Raw genomic sequence first — 19,683 nt, forward strand, 5'->3', positions numbered from 1 at the left:
ACAGACAACGACCTTATTAAAAAAATATTTTTACCAATTGTTTTGAAATTTCTATAAGAAACAGAAAATATACTTGACTTACAACAGTTCCTTTAGTTGTAAACAGTGTTCAAAGTTACAATGGCACTGAAAAAAGAGACATGACTGTTTTTCACACTTATGATTGTTGCAGCATCCTCTTGGTGACGTGAATATACAAATGAATATATAAATTAAACCATAGACATTTCTTCTGGGTTTAATGGACAAAGGACTTGAAAAAGAATGGAATGTTGTTAAACATGTTGACAGCAGCACAGAAGTGGAAAGATATATTAATTCCCACAATGGAAGAATGGTTGAGAAAATTGAACAAACTGATGGAACTAGCAGAAATTGTCAAATTAACTGCTTTAATTAAAGAAAAGAACACATTTAACTTTATTTGTATCTGGAAACTGCTTCTGGATTTTGTGCTTGATATAGAAAAAAATGAAACTTTGATTTTGGGATTTACTGATTAGACATTTTTTGTTATTGAAATGACCAGTATATCCTGAATATACAAAGTAAAAAATAAAGTTCTAACATTATTATGTTCATTCTTCTGCATTGAAAAGTGTAGGAAATTAATAGTTTTTTTTCCTTTTGCCCTTTATCCCATACTTCACTTTTTCCCTTTCCCCATTATTTTCATTTTCATTTGCATTTTTTGTACTTAAATAACTTCAATAAAATGATATTATAAAAAGAAAAAAAATGGCTGGACTGAGAAGAGAAATAGCTTTAGTCATAATTGGATCATAGTATCAATGATCCAATTTAGCCTTAGAAAGCTTTGTACCTTTAATATACTATAGAGTTGTCAAGTTCAGTTGAATATTTCATTTTTATAATTATATTATAATTTGCTTTCTGTTTTATAATATTTATTTGAAAGCAAGCACTAAAACAATATACTTTCCACTTGGTGCACAGGGCAAAGGAAATGAACTTATTTTTGCCCAAGATAAAAATCAGCAGTTCAAAGAAAGTAAGAGAGTATGTTCTGGCTAAGAACAATTTTGTTTCCCCAAAGTTATTTTTGATAAACAGGAATTAGAGTTTTTTTAATGGTTTGTTTTAAAATGTTAAAAAAAGAGTAAACTGTGACATCCATACAGTACTTCGTTCTCTAAAATACGTTTAAACCTTTTGACAGGTTTAGATCCAGATAAACATCTAGGAAAAACATTGGATGAAATGGAACCTTATCTTTTGAAAGTAAGTATTATTGAAAGTATACATTAAATATATGGTGCTTCAAAATAAAAAAAAATCCTATGCACAAAACCAGTCATGCTTCATTCCTAAAGAATGCAAATTTAGAAAGAAAACAGGAGGTCATAATTTAGCAAACTGAATGTATATGTGTGTGTAGGTCTAGGTGTGTTCGGGACTTTTCCCGTGTAAGATTAAAAGTATCTTGGCGACGTTTCGGTGAGGTCCCAATCGCCATCCTCAGGCTGGTGCTTTCGGCTTTGTGCCAGTGCAAGCAGTGTGTGATCGGAGCTGCCATCTCTCTATAAATACTGGTGCTGGGGGCTGGTGTGCTGGGCTGGTTGGCTGCGCTGCTGCCTCTTGATTGGTTGATGGAGTTGATGTTGGTATAATGGGCTGTGTGATGGCCCTGTGAGTTTTGTTATGGAGATATCCTGGATCTTGTGCTGTAATCTCCTGACAAAGACCACCTGAGAACAGAACTACACACCCTCACTAACGTATTAATTTCCAGTGGATTCCAAAGAAACACTATCACCAATCTAATCCGAAAAGAGATACCCCAAAAAAAACCAAGACACAAAACAAGACAGTGGTATCGCACTCCTCCTCTACATCAAAGGCACCACAGACAAAATCAGCAAAATTCTCCACAAACACAATATCAGGACAGCCTTCGGCACTGACCAAAAAATAGCCAACATCTAAGAAACCCCAAAGACAAGATCCAGCTAGAAAACCAAGGAGTTTATGAAATACCATGCAACAATTGCCCAGCCGCATACATTGGACAAACCAACAGGAGAATAAATGCACACATTGCAGAACACAAAACACAGTCAGAAAAGAAGAAAATACTTCCTCCCTCTTCCAGCACCTTAAAGCCACAGGACATGAAATTAATTTCGAAGGAACCAAATTAATATCCAACACTGAATACTCCAGCAAGAGAATAATCAGGGAAGCCATCGAGATAGAGAAACACCCCCATAACATGAATAGACGGGATGATACCTCCCGCCTACCAGACATCTGGAAGCTAGCCGTCACCAACAAACGAGTCCCATCCACAAAAACCAACACCAGACCCAAAACAACATGAGACACCACCGCCAATCCCTCTCATCAGACCCAGGCCCAAGCCCATCCTATAAACGAATGACATCCACCATCCAGAAAACAGACCACGGCTGCTTTGCCAATTGTCGCACCCCCTGACCCCAAAACCAAACAAGCTGACACATGCCAAGAACACAGACCCAGACCCCAAACTTGAAGCCAGACTAAAACCCAGAATGCTACATCACAGCCACCCGCTCAGTACATCACATCAGAAAACTCAGGAAATTACACCACAAGAACTCAAGAAGTTGCGACACAGCAAATGACCCAGGATATTACAGCACAAGACCAAGGATACCACAGCAATAAATCTCACAAGGTCATCACACAACCCATTACCCAAGCCGTTACTACACAGGAGGCTAATGGAGAAGAGATCAAAACACAATTGACCCAGGAAATTACAACGCAGGACCCAGGATAACACAACAAAAGAACTCGCAAGCCCATCACACAACCCATTACCCAAGCTGTTAAAATACGAGAAAAAAGATCACTACAAAACAAACGACCCAGGAGATTACAGCACAAGATCCAGGATATCTCCATAACAAAACTCGCAAGGCTATCACACAGCCCATTATACCAACATCAACTCCATCAACCAATCAAGAGGCAGCAGCACAGCCAACCAGCACAGCACACCAGCCCCCACCACCAGTATTTATAGAGAGACGGCAGCTCCGATCACACACTGCTTGCACTGGCACGAAGCCAAAAGCACCAGCCTGAGGATGGCGAGTGGGACCTCACCAAAATGTCGCCAAGATACTTTTAATCTTACACAGGAAAAGACCCGAACACACCTAGACCTACACACACACACACACACACACACACACACACACAAACATTCAGTTTGCTAAATTATGACCTGTTTTCTTTCTAAATTTGCATTCTTTAGGAATGAAGCATGACTGGTTTTGTGCACAGGATTTTTTTTTTTTATTTTGAAGTTCGGGAAAAGACCCGAACACACCTAGACCTACATACCTGTATCCATGAAAATCTTATGAATATCTATATCTATATCTATATATCTATATCTATATCTATATGGTATTCAGCTTTGTTCGGGTATTTTCCCACGTTATTATAGTTGTGCTTTTAAAGTTGTAGCAACGTTTCGGCAGAATCTCATCTGCCATCATCAGGCTTCTATATTGTGTTCGTCTGTGAGTCAGACTTTTACAGTTATTTCAGTTTATATATTCAGTTTTATATATAAAATTTCCTAATCAACAAATTGCATGTGTTCTATTGCTTTGAGAACAGTTGATTATGTGCCATCAAGTCAGTCAATCTCATAGATTTTCTCCAGTAATCGTGCTTTAAATAGACCTACTGAAGCTTTAATTAGTAAAGCATGATGATGGCTCCTTGTTTCCATATTCTTAATGTGGCAATGTTTGGATGCAGCTTACTATTTTTCTTTATGATGGAAAAAGTTGTAAAAGAATGCATAATTTGGTAAGAATTGCCAAGAATTGTGTTGGACTCGAGCGAAATTTTAATGTAACCTTTTACTGAGAAAATACTAGGGCTCCACATGCTTCCGGCACTATTTGGAAGAAATGCTTCAGACATCATTCAAGTGCAGCCTGCTGTATTCATTGAAATATTATTTCTATACAGCCTTTGCACAATCCTGGAAAAAGATTCTTAGGCTTTATGGAATTAACCCATTAAATTTAATATGTTTTTAAGACAGCTGCTCCTTTTTTCAGGCTTAACACTGTGGGAAGATAAAGAATATCATGCATTCTGGATTTGATCTTTCAATATATCAAACAAATACAAAAACCACAACTTTTCAGGAATAAGATTGAGCAGAATATGAAGTTTCAGAATATAAACTTTACTATATATTTAATCAGCCTCATTTATTGAGTCTGACTTTTATTTATTTGCTTGTTTGTCAAACATGTACAAGGTAATATATATAAGTATGAACATAAACAAGAACAAAGGGAGTAAATACAGATAAATGGAGACATTAAGACAGGGACGGTAGGCACACTGGTAAGCTTATGCACGCCCCCTTTAAGGACTTCCTAGGAATGGACTGAGCTCCACTGTAGACAGTTTGAGGTTGAAGCTGTGAGGGGTTGAGGCTGTAACAACGGAGTTGGGTAGGGCATTCCAGGCATTGAGCACTCTGTTGCTGAAGTTGTATTTTCTGCAATCAAGTTTGAAGCGGTTCACCTTGAGTTTGTATTGGTTGTTTGCTCGTGTGTTATTGTGATTGAGGCTGAAGAAGTCATTGACAGGTAAGACGTTGCAACAGACAATTTTGTGTACTATGCTTAGATTGGACCGCAGGCGTCACAGTTCTAGATTGTCCAGGCCCAAAATTTCAAGCCTGGAGGCATAGGGAATTCTTTGGTGAGTGGAAGAGTGGAGTACTTTTCTCGAGAAATACCTCTGAACACACTCATTGTGTTAATGTCCAATATACAGTGCGGGTTCCAGGTGGACGAGCTGTATTCAAGAATTGGTCTGGCAAAGGTTTTGTATGCCCTAGTTAACAATTCAATGTTACCGGAGAAGAAACTTCTCAAAATAAGATTAATAACTCTTAAAACCGTTTTGGCAATGCTGTTACAGTGACCTCTGGGGCTTAGATCATTTGAGATAAGTACTCTGAGGTCCTTGACAGAGTGAGGGCCAATTATTATGAGTTTATTCTACTTCTTAATATTTATTATTAATAGATTTCTGAATGCTGGAAATTTTCTTGCATTGAGACAAACTTTTTTACCCTTTAATATGTCAATTTAGTTTTTGATTTAGTTTGTTTCCCCTTATTGAAAAATTCCTACCTGTCAGCTGCCATTTTGAGGTAGAGTCAGCACACTTTTTTTCTTCCTGTACAGGTAGCCTTTGTATGATGACCATGACTGGAACTGACAACTTGGTTGTTAAGTGAAGTAGTTGATAAGTGAAACTGTGGCTGTGCTTGTGTATCTCAGCTTTCCTTTGCTTTACAGACCTGCTAAGGTCATAAATGTGAGGATTGGTCATGGTGTTACTTTTTCATCACCATTGCAACTACAAAGGATTGCTAAAGGAGGAAATTGCTAACCAAAGACTATGTGGATAAAGCATTTATGAGCTTATATATTGTAGTTATATTACAGGTAGTCCTTGACTTACAACCATTTGTTTAATGACCGTTCAAAGCACCTGAGGGCAGGACAAGAAGCAATGGGTGGAAACTAATCAAGGAGAGAAGCAACTTAGAAATAAGGAGATATTTCCTGACAGTTAGAACAATTAATCAGTGGAACAACTTGCCTCCAGAGGTTGTGAATGCACCAACACTGGAAGTTTTTAAGAAGAGATTGGATAACCATTTGTCTGAAAGAGGGTTTCCTGCCTAAGCAGGGGTTGGGCTAGAAGACCTCCAAGGTCCCTTCCAGCCCCGTTATTCTATTTTAAAGTTACAAAGGCATTAAAGAATTATTGATGCCCATTTTTCACACTGTAACCATTGTAGCATTCTCATGGTCACATGATCAAAATTAGGACACTTGGCAACTGGCATGTATTGATGGTGGTTGCAGTGTCCCAAAGTTATGTGATCACCTTTTACGACCTTCTGAGAAGCAAAGTCAATGGGGAAGCTGTTGTTTCCCATGGTTGTTAGCAACATGACAACCATGTTACTAACTAAACAATTGCAGTGATTCACTTAACAACTGCAGCAACAAAACTCGTAAAAAGGAGCAAAACTCATTTAACAACTGTCCTGCAGAACTTTTGGGCTCAATTGCAGTGATAAGTTGAGGACTATCTGTATATTCTTTTCAATGATTTGTCACTGGAGCACTTTTATTAGATGTGTTACAGAAAATTGTTGCACTGTCTTCGCAAACCCACAAACATCCATACATATGCAGACACATGAAAGCTAGGATCAGATCTATGTGAGCTTTTAAAGTGACCTATTTTTTCAACCTTCTAAAGGTAGAAATATTTCTTTTTCCTCCATTAGATTGCTTTTCATGCATTTTGTCATGGTTGAACCATGACAGTTAGAGGCCCAAACTACAGCAGTGTAAAAGAACATTGCTCAATAAATTCTTATTTTGGTTGGGTTTGTGTTTCCCAGTAAATGTCAGCATACATAAATATTTTACTAGATATTTAGCTAACTTTATAACTTAGTGAAACTGAAGCATAAACACCAGCTGCAGAGAAAGTAAAGGATTTAGTTCTAAACATATTTTCTTTGAATGTTGTCAGGTGGGTGGTTTGTGTGTGAGAGAGAGATTGTGAGAGGGAGAGAGATAGCAGTATCAGAAAGAAATTCGCCAAATGCTTTTTTAGGCATTTGTCAAGGGCAAGATCTAATAGCACAATACCTTAATCCCCTCTTTATTTAAAACAATCTAATCCAAATAATTACATATAAACTTGCATATTCCCATCTTCAGATATTTGACAACTTGAATCTAGAAAATTCTAGATAACAAAACTTTATCTGATGTCCAACAGCTGCCTTTTGAGATAAAATTAGAAGTTTCTAAGGGCAGCATTCACAACATTAAACTACCATGCTGCTGTCTGTAGCCTTCTTTGATTTTGTTTAGAACAGTGTTTCCCATATCTGTCATCTTCCAAATGTGTGGACTTCAGTTTTCAGAATTCCCAAGCCAGAATTACCATGACTGAGAATTTTGGAGGTTGAAGTAGGTGCATTGGCTATTGGGAATCTACACTTTTTGGATTCAGCTATATTTTACAATTATCCTTCCCCTGGAGAAAATTGCTAGATCCATGCTTAACCAGTGTCCATTGTCTTCTGCTTATAAAGTGTCTTAAGCCTCAGTGGCATAGTGGTTAGAGTGCAGTACTGTAGTCTACTTCTGCTGACAGCTGGCTGCCTGCAATTTGGCAAAACTTTCAAATCTCACCAGGCTCAAGGTTGACTCAGCCTTCCATCCTTCTGAGATGGGTAAATGAGGACTCAAATTGTTGGGGGCAATATGCTGTCTCTGTAAACCACTTAGGGCTGTAAAGCACTGTAAAGCGGTATATAAGTCTAAGTGCTATTGCTATTAAATAATTTGAGTCTGACAAATGTAAAGCTTCTAATCTTTTGCTGCCCTCCAGATCACCAGTTGTATGTCATTGATTGATTATTGACTATTATTGATTATTGTATGTCATTGATTATTTTTTTACTCTTAAGGACCAATATGTACATCATGCTAAATTCATTAATATTTGTACTAAGAGTGAGTCATATTAAATTTTAGGTATTTTTTTCATCCATTGTGGTTATACAAAAAAGACTGGAAGTGATTGTAGTTTTTCACACTTTTTCCATAACAGACTTTTTATATGCCTGATCATTAATCAGCATATGATTTTTTTACTTGTTCTGAGATTCTTCTAATGATAGCCAGAGCATGCTATTATTTCTAAAGACAGAGTTCCCCAACCTTTTCGGCTTTACGGAGTGGGAGGGGAAGGGATGGTGCCTTGTGAGTGTCTGGCAAGCACACACATGTGTCAGCTTTGAAATTCAGCTGCCACATTTTTTTAAGGGAGTTGGAGGAGTTGAAAAGTTCAAGGTTATTCTGTATGTCGTATTAAGAAATTCCAGTTTCAGTTAATTGGTTCTCGTGATTTATGAAGTGTAGAAGTGGGAGGAGAAATTGCTTTAGACATACCAGGTCTGTTTATAAATAAATTAATTGGAGAGAAAATGTCTCTGAGTGATTGATATCATGGATACTTTCTGGATGCCTTACATTTATTTCCCAAAGTCCACTTTTATTTTTTGAAGGGGCTTGGCTGATACCCCGGAGTTCTTTTCCCAGAGATGGAGAAAGATCAACAATCAGCTGAAGTTGGACATGTGCAGGGGGGTGCGTGTGGGGGCCCTCCCTCCGGAGCATTAATTGAATCTGCCAGCCCTTGTTTGGAGGAGATGATAGATGCTTTCAGAAAGAGAAAGAGATTTGGGAGCTATACCGAAGCGTTTCAACTCAAGAAGTTGTTATAACCCAGATGTAACCCAGCTGTCTGAAGAGAAATCTTTCTCTGGCCCCAGGCATATTGCTATTCTGTTAGATTGGAGGGAAGAGACAATTGGGGTCAGAATTCTCTCAAGAAGACACCCTCTAGATTTATCCTGGAAGTCCATCAAGGGCAGATTTACATCAACAATTCCAGAATTTAAAGGTGACAGGTTTGGTCTCACAGTCTGTTTGGATGGGTGGAAGCTTTAGACCACCCATACTCACCCAAGTATCGTGAGGAATGAGGAGACTATACAGATGCCAGTTGGAGGAAGCCAGAAAGAAGCATCAACTGACAGAGGTATGTTGCAGCCTCCGAGGCAATCTCCTCATTTTCCAGAAGGAATTTTGCCCCCTAGAGAGTATCCCTCCAGGGTGGGTATTTTATCCAGGCCAGGGATGGATTCAGTGCCAATGGCAGCCAGCACCAACACAGCCCTGGTCTGAAGGGGGGTTGCCCAGACAGCAGACAGCAGCCACTTCCCCTCCACCCGACCAGGGAACCAGGCCACACCCATCTTCCTCCTGGCAACCACAAATGCAGCCCCAACCAGCAGTGAGGCCACAGGGACCCCTATTCCAGAGAAGCACCACCCAGCCAGGATTCAGGGGGCCTACCCAGCCTACGTACGCCACCCAGCCTATTCCTTTCATTCCAGTACAACCTGCAGGGGCCTGGCATGTGCCATCTCTGCAACCATGACCCAGGCCGGACCAAATACCTTTTGAGGCCGTATTCGATGGCCGCCATGAACATTTCAATTACTTCCTCACTCAAATCCGATCCCATATAGAACAATTTGGAGATCAATACGTCACAGTGCGCGATTTGGTTATGGCCATAACAAATGGGATGAATGAAGGGGATGCTTCAGACTGGGTGGCCCAACTACAAAACGAACAAGCCCCCAAATTACATGATGTAAACAGACTTATTCAGTTACTAAGACTCAGATTTGAAAATCCAGACAGGGTAGCAGAGAATGAAGAGAAGTTAATGGAAATGAGGCAAGGCAAATGACCCTTGTCAGAATTTATTTGGGACTTTAGAAGGGTTGCAAGCCACCTCATGGATTGGCGTGAAAGAATGACTTTATACTATTTTTAAAAAGCCATTGATCCAGAAGTAAAGAAGGCCTGTGAAATTAGGGGAATCCCAGAGACATTACAATCGTGGTATGTCGCATCCCTCAGCTTAGATCACAGCATCAACCCACACAGGAAACCCCTTCTGGCAGCCCCGCCTAAGAGAATTGTGGCTATGAGACCGCCAACCGGACTAGCCAAAACTGCTCATACCCGACCCACCAGGGTGCTGAAATGTTACTGATGTGGCCAAGCCGGTTATAGAGCAGCAGACTGTCTGGCCCCTGCTCCTGTACCACAAGCACCGCAGTCGAAGTCTAATCCAGCTATTAGAGGTCGGAAGAATCAAGTAAGACCTCCGGGCAGGGGCGGGTTCGCCAAACACAGCTGGGAAAGCCCCCTCTGCACAGATGGGAACAATGGACCACTGGACCAACACCACGTCCCTGAGAACCCGACCTGCCAAGACGACCCAATGGTGAGTGATCCCATCATACCTTTTACAGTCAAGGTCAAGTTAGTGGTACCAAACATGGGGGAGGCCAGGGAGTTAGAAGCTGTCATTGATACTGGGTGTTCTAGATGTCTTATCGGACTCCCCATCGTTGAACAATTGGGCATAAAGACTAACCTGCTAAAATGCACAATCAGATTTGAGCAAGTGGATGGAACTTTAATTGGGGGGTCCCAGCCACTCAAATAACAGAATTGATCAAGATGGAATTAGGGCCCCATCGCGAACTCATACGCTTCATAGTAGCCTCCAAGATGTCAGAATCAATCATATTGGGACTTGCTTGGCTAGACAAATGGGCCCCGACAATCAAATGGGAGGATGGATTCAGAAAAATCCTCATTGGACTGGGCCCATTGTCCTCTTTTCCACCCACTACAAAGCCACCAGTCAGCTTGAACCCAGAGCCTGAGCCAGCATCCATGGCATCCCACCTTCTCCCAGATAACCCCCAGGAACCCTACTAATACAAAGACTTGGCTGAAGCATTCAATGAAGAAGAGTGTAATATTTTACCACTCCATCGAGCCACTGATTGCGCCATAGAATTAGAGCTCGGGGTGAAATTACCAAAACCAAAGATGTATTCCATGACGCCTGCTGAAATGACTGAATTAAGGAAATACATCGACAGCAATTTTGAACGAGGTTTTATTGAGCCTACTAAATCAAAATTAGCTGCCCCTGTGTTCAAGGAGAAGAAAGATGGCGGGTTGAGATTGTGTGTTGACTTTAGAGGCGTGAACGCTGTATGCGTCAAAAACATGTATCCTCTCCTCCTTATGAAGGACTTATTGAACCACCTGTCGAAGGGCAAGGTATTCACAAAGCTATATCTCAGGGAAGCTTACTACCGGGTCCGCATCAAAGATGGAGATGAGTGGAAAACTGCTTTTAACTGCCCTCTGGGTAGCTTCCAATTCAAAGTCATGCCTTTTGGACTTCAAGGGGCTCCTGCAGTGTTTATGCAGATCATCAATGAGGTGCTACACCCACACCTTTACCGGGGGGTCCTCGTGTACCTAGATGACATCCTTATCTTCAGCGAAACCATGGAGAACATGTTCAATTGGTCTGACAAGTTCTAGAAGAACTTCTAGCCGCCAAATTATATGTGAAACTCTCCAAATGCGAATTCAACAAAGAGTTGCTGGATTACTTAGGCCAGTGATCCCCAACCTTTTTGACGCCGCGGCCCGGTTCCGGCATCAGCTGGGCGCCGCGGCCCGGCCCGGCATCAACTGGGCGCCGCCATCTTTTTGACGAAAAAGTGCTTCCGGTGACCTCACCGGAAGCACTTGTTCGTCAAAAGATGGCGGCGCAGCGCTCGGTGAGCTTTTCGGTAGAAATGGTTTTCTACCGGAAAAGCTCATCGAGCGCGTAAGCGCCACCATCTTTTTGATGAAAAAGTGCTTCCGTTGACCTTTCTACCCAGAAAAGCTCACCAGAAGCACTTTTACCAAAAGATGGCGGCGCCCAGCAACCAGCGGCCCGGTAAGGCTTGTTCCGCTGGACTGGTACCGGTCCGCGGACCGCGGTTGGGGACCCCTGACTTAGGCTACCGAATATCCAACCTGGGGATTGAAATGGACCCCAGAAAAGTGAAAGTGGTGTTGGACTGGCAAGCCCCCAGAACCCGAAAACAACTTCAAAGTTTCTTGGGGTTTGCCAACTCTTATAGACAATTCATTCCATCCTTTGCTGAAGTTGCCCTCCCGTTGACAGAGCTATTAAAAACGGGCCCGTCACCCATCAAACCAAAGCCAAGTCAACCCCTGGCTTGGACTATGGACTGTCAGAAAGCTTTCAAGACCTTAAAACACCTCTTCGCAGCTGAGCCCATCCTCCAGCACCCAGACGTGACCAAGCCTTTTATTGTCCAAACAGATGCAAGTGGTGGCAGCCATTTTGCTGCAAAAAGACTCTCAAGGCCGACTGATGCCTTGCACTTATGTATCCAAAGAGCTGACAGACGCTGATCGAAGGTGGGCGGTCTGGGAGAAAGAAGCATTCGCCGTACAATGGGCTTTATTGACTTGGAGGCATTTTCTAGAAGGGGCGCCAGAGGCTTTTCAGGTATGGACTGATCATAAGAACCTCAAAGCTCTAAAGGCCCCTAGGAGATTATCGTCCAAACAAGTCCACTGGGCCCAATATTTCAAGCGATTCAACTTCAACATTAAATATATCCCCGGAGGGAAAACGTACTGGCAGACGCTCTGTCCAGAAAACCTCAGTTTGACAGCCACCAAGAGGAAATAGTACAATTAATTTCAGATGCTCAATAGGCAGGCCAAGTGACTACTCGAGCCCAAGCCAACCACAACCCCAAACGCCTGGAAGATAAGCTGACTGCGGAATTGAAAACAGCCCTATTGACCGAACCTTGGTTCCTGGACCATCAAACTGAGTTGACAATGAATGAAGGACTAGCTTGGAAAGGGACTAAGCTTTATGTACCCACAACCCTAAGACTACTGGTACTAAAGCGTAGCCACGACTCCCGACTGGGAGGCCACTTTGGATTCCTAAAAACCCTACATTTACTGAGAAGACAGTTCTGGTGGCCAAAAATGAAACCTGATGTTGAGGACTATGTAAAAAGTTGTTCAATTTGTGCCACAATGAAACACAGAATTGGAAAAACCCCTGGCCTCCTGCAACAGGTTGCTGAACCAACCCAACCTTGGGAAGAAATCGCAATGGACTTTATTGTTGAATTACCTAAGAGTGAAGGGAATACGATCATTTGGACTATAATTTATTTATTCTCTAAATTCATCCAGTGTTCAATTGTAGTTTACTAAAACCAGCTACTACATCAGTGATAAGACCACTGCCAATCGCTCCCCGTAAACCCTTAAACGGTACAGGAGGAAACACATTATGAAATTCAAAAAATTCTCGATTCTAGATTACACTGTGGCCGATTGCAATATTTGGTCTTATGGAAAGGATACTCCCTCTCAGATGCTAGTTGGGTAAAGGGTTGGGATGTTCATGCTGATCAATTGGTTAACCAATTCCATGAGGATTTTCCCCACAAACCGAAGGGTCCTCATGGAGGGGGGAGAGGGGGTTAAGGACAATGTATTAACCCCTGTATGTGGTTTTTTTTCTTTTCTTTTAGGAGGAGGCGTTTTCAAGGGGGGACGTCAGCTTTGAAATTCAGCTGCCACATTTTTTTTTAAGGGAATTGGAGTAATTGAAAAGTTCAAGGTTATTCTGTATGTCGTATTAAGAAATTCCAGTTGCAGTTAATTGGTTCTCGTGATTTATGAAGTGTAGAAGTGGGAGGAGAGAAGGGAGGAGAGAAGGTGGATTCTGTGTAACTCACGAATAATTTTCACTTTAGGAAATTGCTTCAGACATACCAGGTCTGTTTCTAAATAAATCAATTGGAGAGAAAATGTCTCGGAGTGATTGATATCATGGATACTTTCTGGGTGCCTTACAACGTGTATATAGCTCCATTTGTGTGCGGCGGGCATGCACACTTGCCACTCATGCAACTGGAGCATAGACAGTTGTCTGCTGCTCACGCAAGTGGGAATGTGCACATGTGTGTGCTTGCCTACCATTTCCACGGCCCAATTCCGCCTGTGGTTTGGAGACCCCTGCCTTAAAACATAGATGCATTTGCACAAAACATTTTTTAATGAAAAGACAAATCATTTTGTCTTTTAGAATGGGATATATTAAAACTGTTTATAATTTATTTATGCACGTGCACACACACACACACACACACACACACACACACACACACCATGCTTTATTTTGACAAGGCTGACTCTGTTCTCATCTGGCATGTCCATAAAAGAGACTGGAAACTGTTGCTTTTGTTTTAGAATAACCTTGAACTGTGGTAAATATGTTAACTCTAGTAGCTATACTAAAAAGGTCAAAAGTTCCTAGTTCTTTTCCTGATTGGTTACTTGAGATTTGTCTGGAGTTCAAATAGTTCACTCACTGTACCTTCAGAAGCAGGCACATCTCTTTGTATGGGTTTGTTGCCTGCAGTTAATTGGGAAGAACTTCTAGCAACAGGAAGCTTAAGATAATCCACTCCAAGGAGTTATAACACCAGGGGGAACTCTAAAGTGTTTGATCTTGATGTCCAGGAAGGATTTGTGGCACCAAAAAGGCATTATTAGAACAAATAATTTTAGGAAACTTTTTTTTTCTTATTGGGAAGTGCTTAATGGATGCTTCAGTGAGGAAGAACAATCATATATTTCGTTCCAAATAAAGCTACATTTTGTAGCCACTTCTCCCTGGCATGGTTTCCATTTCTAGAGCTTTCCAAGAGTAATTTTGGAAAGAGGGGGAATAAGTTGTTTTACCTAACTACTTTGTAAGTTGCCCATTCTTGCTGCATCAGCATTAATTATTCTTGATGGATTTGTCGTGCAAGAACTTTACAGCAGCTTCTAACAGGTAGAGCTATACTTTTTGCCAGCAGTATAAGCTTTGGAAGTGAAAGCTTGATTTAAAAAAAGTTTGATTTTTAGACAAAGAAATTTAGAGAGAGAGATTTTCTTGTTTAAAGGAAAGTATCTGATAACCCAGGACTCAAAATGATAATGTGATCTATGTTTGAATAGAAATACATATATACTTATATATATATTCAGCTAGGCATCCAAAATGTGTAAACAGACATGATTCTATTATATGACAAGAAATATCTTCATTTGAGCTATATATACATTTCTAAATAAAATATTGACAGAGAAAAAAATGAAAAGAAACTTCTTAAATATTCCTTGAATCAGATTGTTTGATTAAAATCTAATACAAGAATTAAGTTTGGATGTACTTTTTCTTCCAGTTAAATACCTTGGACTTTGTACAGTTTAGAATTCACTATTCTGTCAGTCACTTTACCCAGTAGGACATTGGCCTATAATTTCCCATCTATGAGGGATGCAAGGCAGGTTTCTAAAGAAGATCCATAATAATGGCCTACTATAAACAAGGAGGCACCCTAATGTCTTTTAGAGAGGCATTTAAGTTAGCAGCTATCTGTACCCTGGCCTGGGGCCTCAAGTGGGTGAAGGGTCCCATCTCTTGGTTGTGTGTGTGTGTGTGTGTGTGTGTGTAGTTGTAGCTACAACTTTAAAAGCACAACTATAATGACGTGGGAAAATACCTGAACAAACCTGAATACCATACATATAAGTACCCGCAAAAACTTAAGAAATATATATATAAAATGATAGTTCGTTTCTTAATTTATTTTAAGATTGTCCATTGCCCACAGTCACTTGCTAAAACAGCCAGCCATACAAATTGAATAAACAAAGGAAGTTTTAGTTTTTTCCTGCCTAAGTTGTCGGCAGAGCCAGGAGCCAGAAGACAAGGGCAGAAAAATTGGATTCCAATATGCAAAAAAATCAGACCTATGAAATATTTCAAGTAGAAAATATTACTAATCCAGAAGTCATTTGCAATATACAGTGTACGGACTATGAGAAAGGAGTAAGACAAGCAGATAGAAGATTGGCAGAATGCATCCACACAAGCATCAACAGGCTGCCAGGAGACATGAATAAAAATTCATTAATTTCACAGGACATACTGTAGGTAAATTCAGTTCAATGTCAGTTAGGAAGCTCTAGACACTTTAGATTAAACTAGGGTAAAGAATGCTACAGAATTATTAGAAGTTTGCCAAATCATACACCAACATATTAGAAATAAACTTCATTTATGGGAGCCTTGTATTGCATCTCAAATATGAGTTTCTTGACATAAAACCTGGTGATGATATAGTCTTTTCTGGTAATTAAATGTCTGTAAGCAAAAAAAAAAAAAAACAGACTCGGAGACAACCAAGAACCCAACAAATAATCTTCTGGTGGCTTTCCATCGGCCATTTGTATTAGCTCTCCCTTAATAATTTAATATTTTTATGCCACTTCAGTCAGCTAGTTCTTTGTTGATGTTAGCAGTGTCAATAAATTCCCTGAAGACCATAAAAGACTAGATTTGATAGAAAGATAGGATGCATATCAAATAGCTCAAATTGGCCAGTTTCCCATCCTCTGTATTATTGATGAACCATCAATAAATTTGGGAATTACCATTCATATTTTATGCAATAATTGTAATCTGAATATTATGTGAGTTTTTTCTCACTTTTGTATCTGGGTTGTGCCTAGACCAGTGCACCTGGATTCTTGATCTGGTGTAGAACTGTATTTGATAGTAATGTAGCTGAATTGTGTGTTGAATAATGATTTGCACATTGGTTTCAGTAGCCTATTGGTAGCACTGTAAAGATGAAGAGACCTGTGATTGAGACATGATACTTGTATCAACTCTGAAAGTGAATAAATGGGGCTACCATAGTTGCTATAATTTTCTGACAATGTTGAGACCTGACACCTATGCTTGCCTGATGTAGAAATAGCAGCATCTTGAAATAATAGCACTCTTTGCCACTCTTCAACGGAAAATATTTATCATATCTAGATGAGGATTGTATTGAAAATAGAATCAGCATCCTGACTTAGGAACAATATAAGTTGCCATCCTGTGCTTGTCTCATTGACTTGATTGAGTCTAATTTAACAGAGGGATTAATTTTTCAATAAGGATGTATACATTTCAGTCATACAAACCCTGATAATATAGCTTTCAGTACTGTACATCCTTGCATATTTCTCTTTTTTTTTTTCAACCCCTGCCTCTGGAATGAAGTTTTTCTTGAAATCCAGAGGACTCTCCCGCCCACCCAATCCCTGATAGTGCTCGAGAGGTTCTTAAAACCTAACTGTTCTCCCAGGCCTTTGCTTAGAATGGCTAGAGTTCTTTGCAAGTTTGATTGATACATTGTTTTAATGCTGAAGCTGCATTTGGTTTGTGTTATTTGTTTTGCTTGCCAGTTTTTTTCTTTGTTTTGTCACTTATCTGTTGGTTTTGTCTTTTTGAATTGTATTATATTCGTTTGATGTATTGTGGTAAATTGAATTTGTTTAAATTGTGTTTATGAGAACCTTTTGTACCATTCCCGAACGCATTTTTCCCCATTTTTCAGCTTTTTCAGAAGTATGGAGTCCATATCTGTGGAGAAGGGGGAGAATATGAAACATTCACATTGGATTGTCCTCTATTTAAGAAGAAAATTGTTGTGTAAGGACCCATGTCTTCTCTTTTCTTTAAATGTTAGCACTGGGACCATACTAATATTTAGCTTTAGGCCACTTTTCTTGGCAGCAGCAGAATATGTCCTCTGAGTTCAAAATACCCACTTTGTTTAACACTGGCAAAGCCCTCCACTAACCTAAATCAATGCCTGACAAGATGGGGCCTTCATAGAAAGCTATAAACTTTTTAGACATTTGCACTTTCGTTTACTTGCTGATTATGGCCTGCAGTAAAACTGGTACCTACACACTGACACTTTTATCCTTTCATGAAGTGCGAATTGCCAGTAATATTTGTCTTTCATTACAGCTACATTTGATAAACTGCCACATCAGTAGCCTGTAGATTCCATTAACTCTATTTCTCTTTTCTCTCTCATTCTCCCTCCCCCCTTCCTCTCCCCCCCCCCGTTTTTTTTACCATTTTAACATTAGCAACTTAAAATGATAATACAAAACATTTTGCTTGAATTGCTGAAGAACACTTTGGAATGCTAATGTTTTGAACCATTCCAGTTTGCCCCGAGTTATCTTTTTTTCTATATTTTCCTAAAATATATATGTATAGACATATGGGAGAATTTATTATAACTATGTAGATTTGTCAATATAATTATGGTAAAGAAGTTAGGCTGCATGTATTAAAGAAAATATTTCGATGAAACCCCTTTCATCTGAATTTACAGAGTGTCTGCTTTATCCCATGTTCAGCTCAATAACTGCAATGAAGAAGGATAATTTGTTTGTAGATCTCAAATGTCCCACTTGGGAGTAACCTCAGGTAGATACAGTTTGACAAAATTATATGAGAAGTAAAGTATTTCAAGAAGAAAATTACCCTCCTAATAAATGTACGAAATGTTTCTGACTGAATGCATCAACTACTCTATCTCATAAATAATATATGTAAATAAATAATCATACTCTGAAACATAAAGAATGCAAAAGGCCAGCAACCTTCTCAAACCTGATAATTTCCATATGTGTTGGATTATATTTATTTATTTGTTAAATTTATTTATTTTACTTCTAATGCCAACTAGTACAGTCTTAAGTACATTGTTTCGTGATTATGAAATGTATATTCCATCTTATCTGGAGGTCACCAAATTAGGGAAAGTTGAGCTTTAAAATATGTTAACTCCCCAAATCTTATTGTTAGCTATGTTATGAGTATTTTCAGATTTCTGAGGTTTTTTTTCTATATAGTTATTTTAATATAATGCTCATAAATTCTCATTTGAATCAAGACGAGTACAAAGCCTTTGAGTTCAGTTTCACTTCTATTTTATTCCAAATGACTGAAGGATGTGATCCATTTGTTTTTCAAGGAGGCCATTTCACACATAGTGCTGAAATTCTTCAATGAGAACTTCTGGTGGGTACGAGCTGCCTTCTTAGGTAAGGCAGATATAAAGACATGGTTCTTTATGGTGATTCCCAATATCCCCATCACTTTACTTTATGTTCCAAACAGAAGTTCTATCTGTTCTAGACTGTATAAGTGGCATCCATTCACATTATTTGGAGCAAAGACTGTAGCCATTTGCACCTGTTACTTATTAAAACTGGCCCCAATTCAGATTGATTTAAATGTCATAAGTGGTAATATAATTACTAATAAAGGAGAGTATGTGTAGCTCAGGGTTGGCATGAGGGCTCCTTGGTGCTCTCTGAGCTTGCTTGTTTCTTGCAAACCTTTCATTACCCAAATTAGATAATATGATCAGTGTATCAGAGCACTGGTCTTCATTGATGATCAGAACACTGATGATGATACCTAGTTTGGATACTGAAACATCTGCAAGAAAATAAGCAAGTTCAGAGAGCACCAAGGTAATATAATTCTTATACATCTATGATACATCTGTTTTATTTTTGTTTTGTTCATGGAGATTCTTAATCACCCAGGTCATGATTGTCCTAAACTTTCTAGTTGTCTCAGTGTTTCCAATGGGGAATGAAAGGATTTATATTCTTCAAACAATATAAACCCTTCCATTACCCACTATAAATGTTTTCAGAGAAAAAAACCCAAGAAAGTCTTTGAATAATATGAATCTTTCCATTCCCCACCAATCAGTTAGAACTGAAGAAACTTTTGGATGAGAAGCAAAACATTTTCAAAGAAAAAAACCCCCAGGAAAGTCCCATTGGCTTTTGGAAAAAGTACCTTTGGGTTATTTTTGTTTTGTTTTCCTTTCAAAAGCAACACAACAATACTATTTTTTCCATCACATTTTTAAAATTTTGTGTTATAGGGACTCCTCAGAAGTGGTTGTACATTCAGCAGATGCATTTGCCCCTGTGGCTTATCTCCGCCTGTTAAAGTTGCATTTGGAAGACAAGGCAAGTCCAACATTCCAGTAAAGTTTATTTTTATTTAGATTGTCATTTAGTATCTCATGGAAAATGCCATATTTACTGATAGGAAAATGGTGGGTTATTTTATTCAAATAACTGTTTATATATTGGGCTGAAGAAGTGTTGTTTTACATTTACTGAGATGACATCTGGAAACAAAAACAAAAAAAAG

At 39.4% G+C, this 19,683-nt stretch overlaps 1 protein-coding gene across 1 annotated transcript in view; it reads left to right on the forward strand.

The window, feature by feature from the left end:
* The window catches only part of DPH6 (diphthamine biosynthesis 6), a 228,137-nt gene that overhangs the window by 61,593 nt on the left and 146,861 nt on the right, over window positions 1-19,683 (forward strand). The window contains exons 6-8 of the mRNA XM_026664539.2: window positions 1,181-1,242; window positions 17,039-17,133; window positions 19,409-19,496. Coding sequence (XP_026520324.1) covers window positions 1,181-1,242; window positions 17,039-17,133; window positions 19,409-19,496 — 245 coding nt within the window. The remainder of the gene's footprint in view (window positions 1-1,180; window positions 1,243-17,038; window positions 17,134-19,408; window positions 19,497-19,683) is intronic.

This window comes from Notechis scutatus, chromosome 1, assembly GCF_049901735.1.
Source record: "Notechis scutatus isolate UNSWTSFEM ecotype Mainland chromosome 1, rNotScu1.2, whole genome shotgun sequence".
Classification (NCBI taxonomy): domain Eukaryota; kingdom Metazoa; phylum Chordata; class Lepidosauria; order Squamata; family Elapidae; genus Notechis; species Notechis scutatus.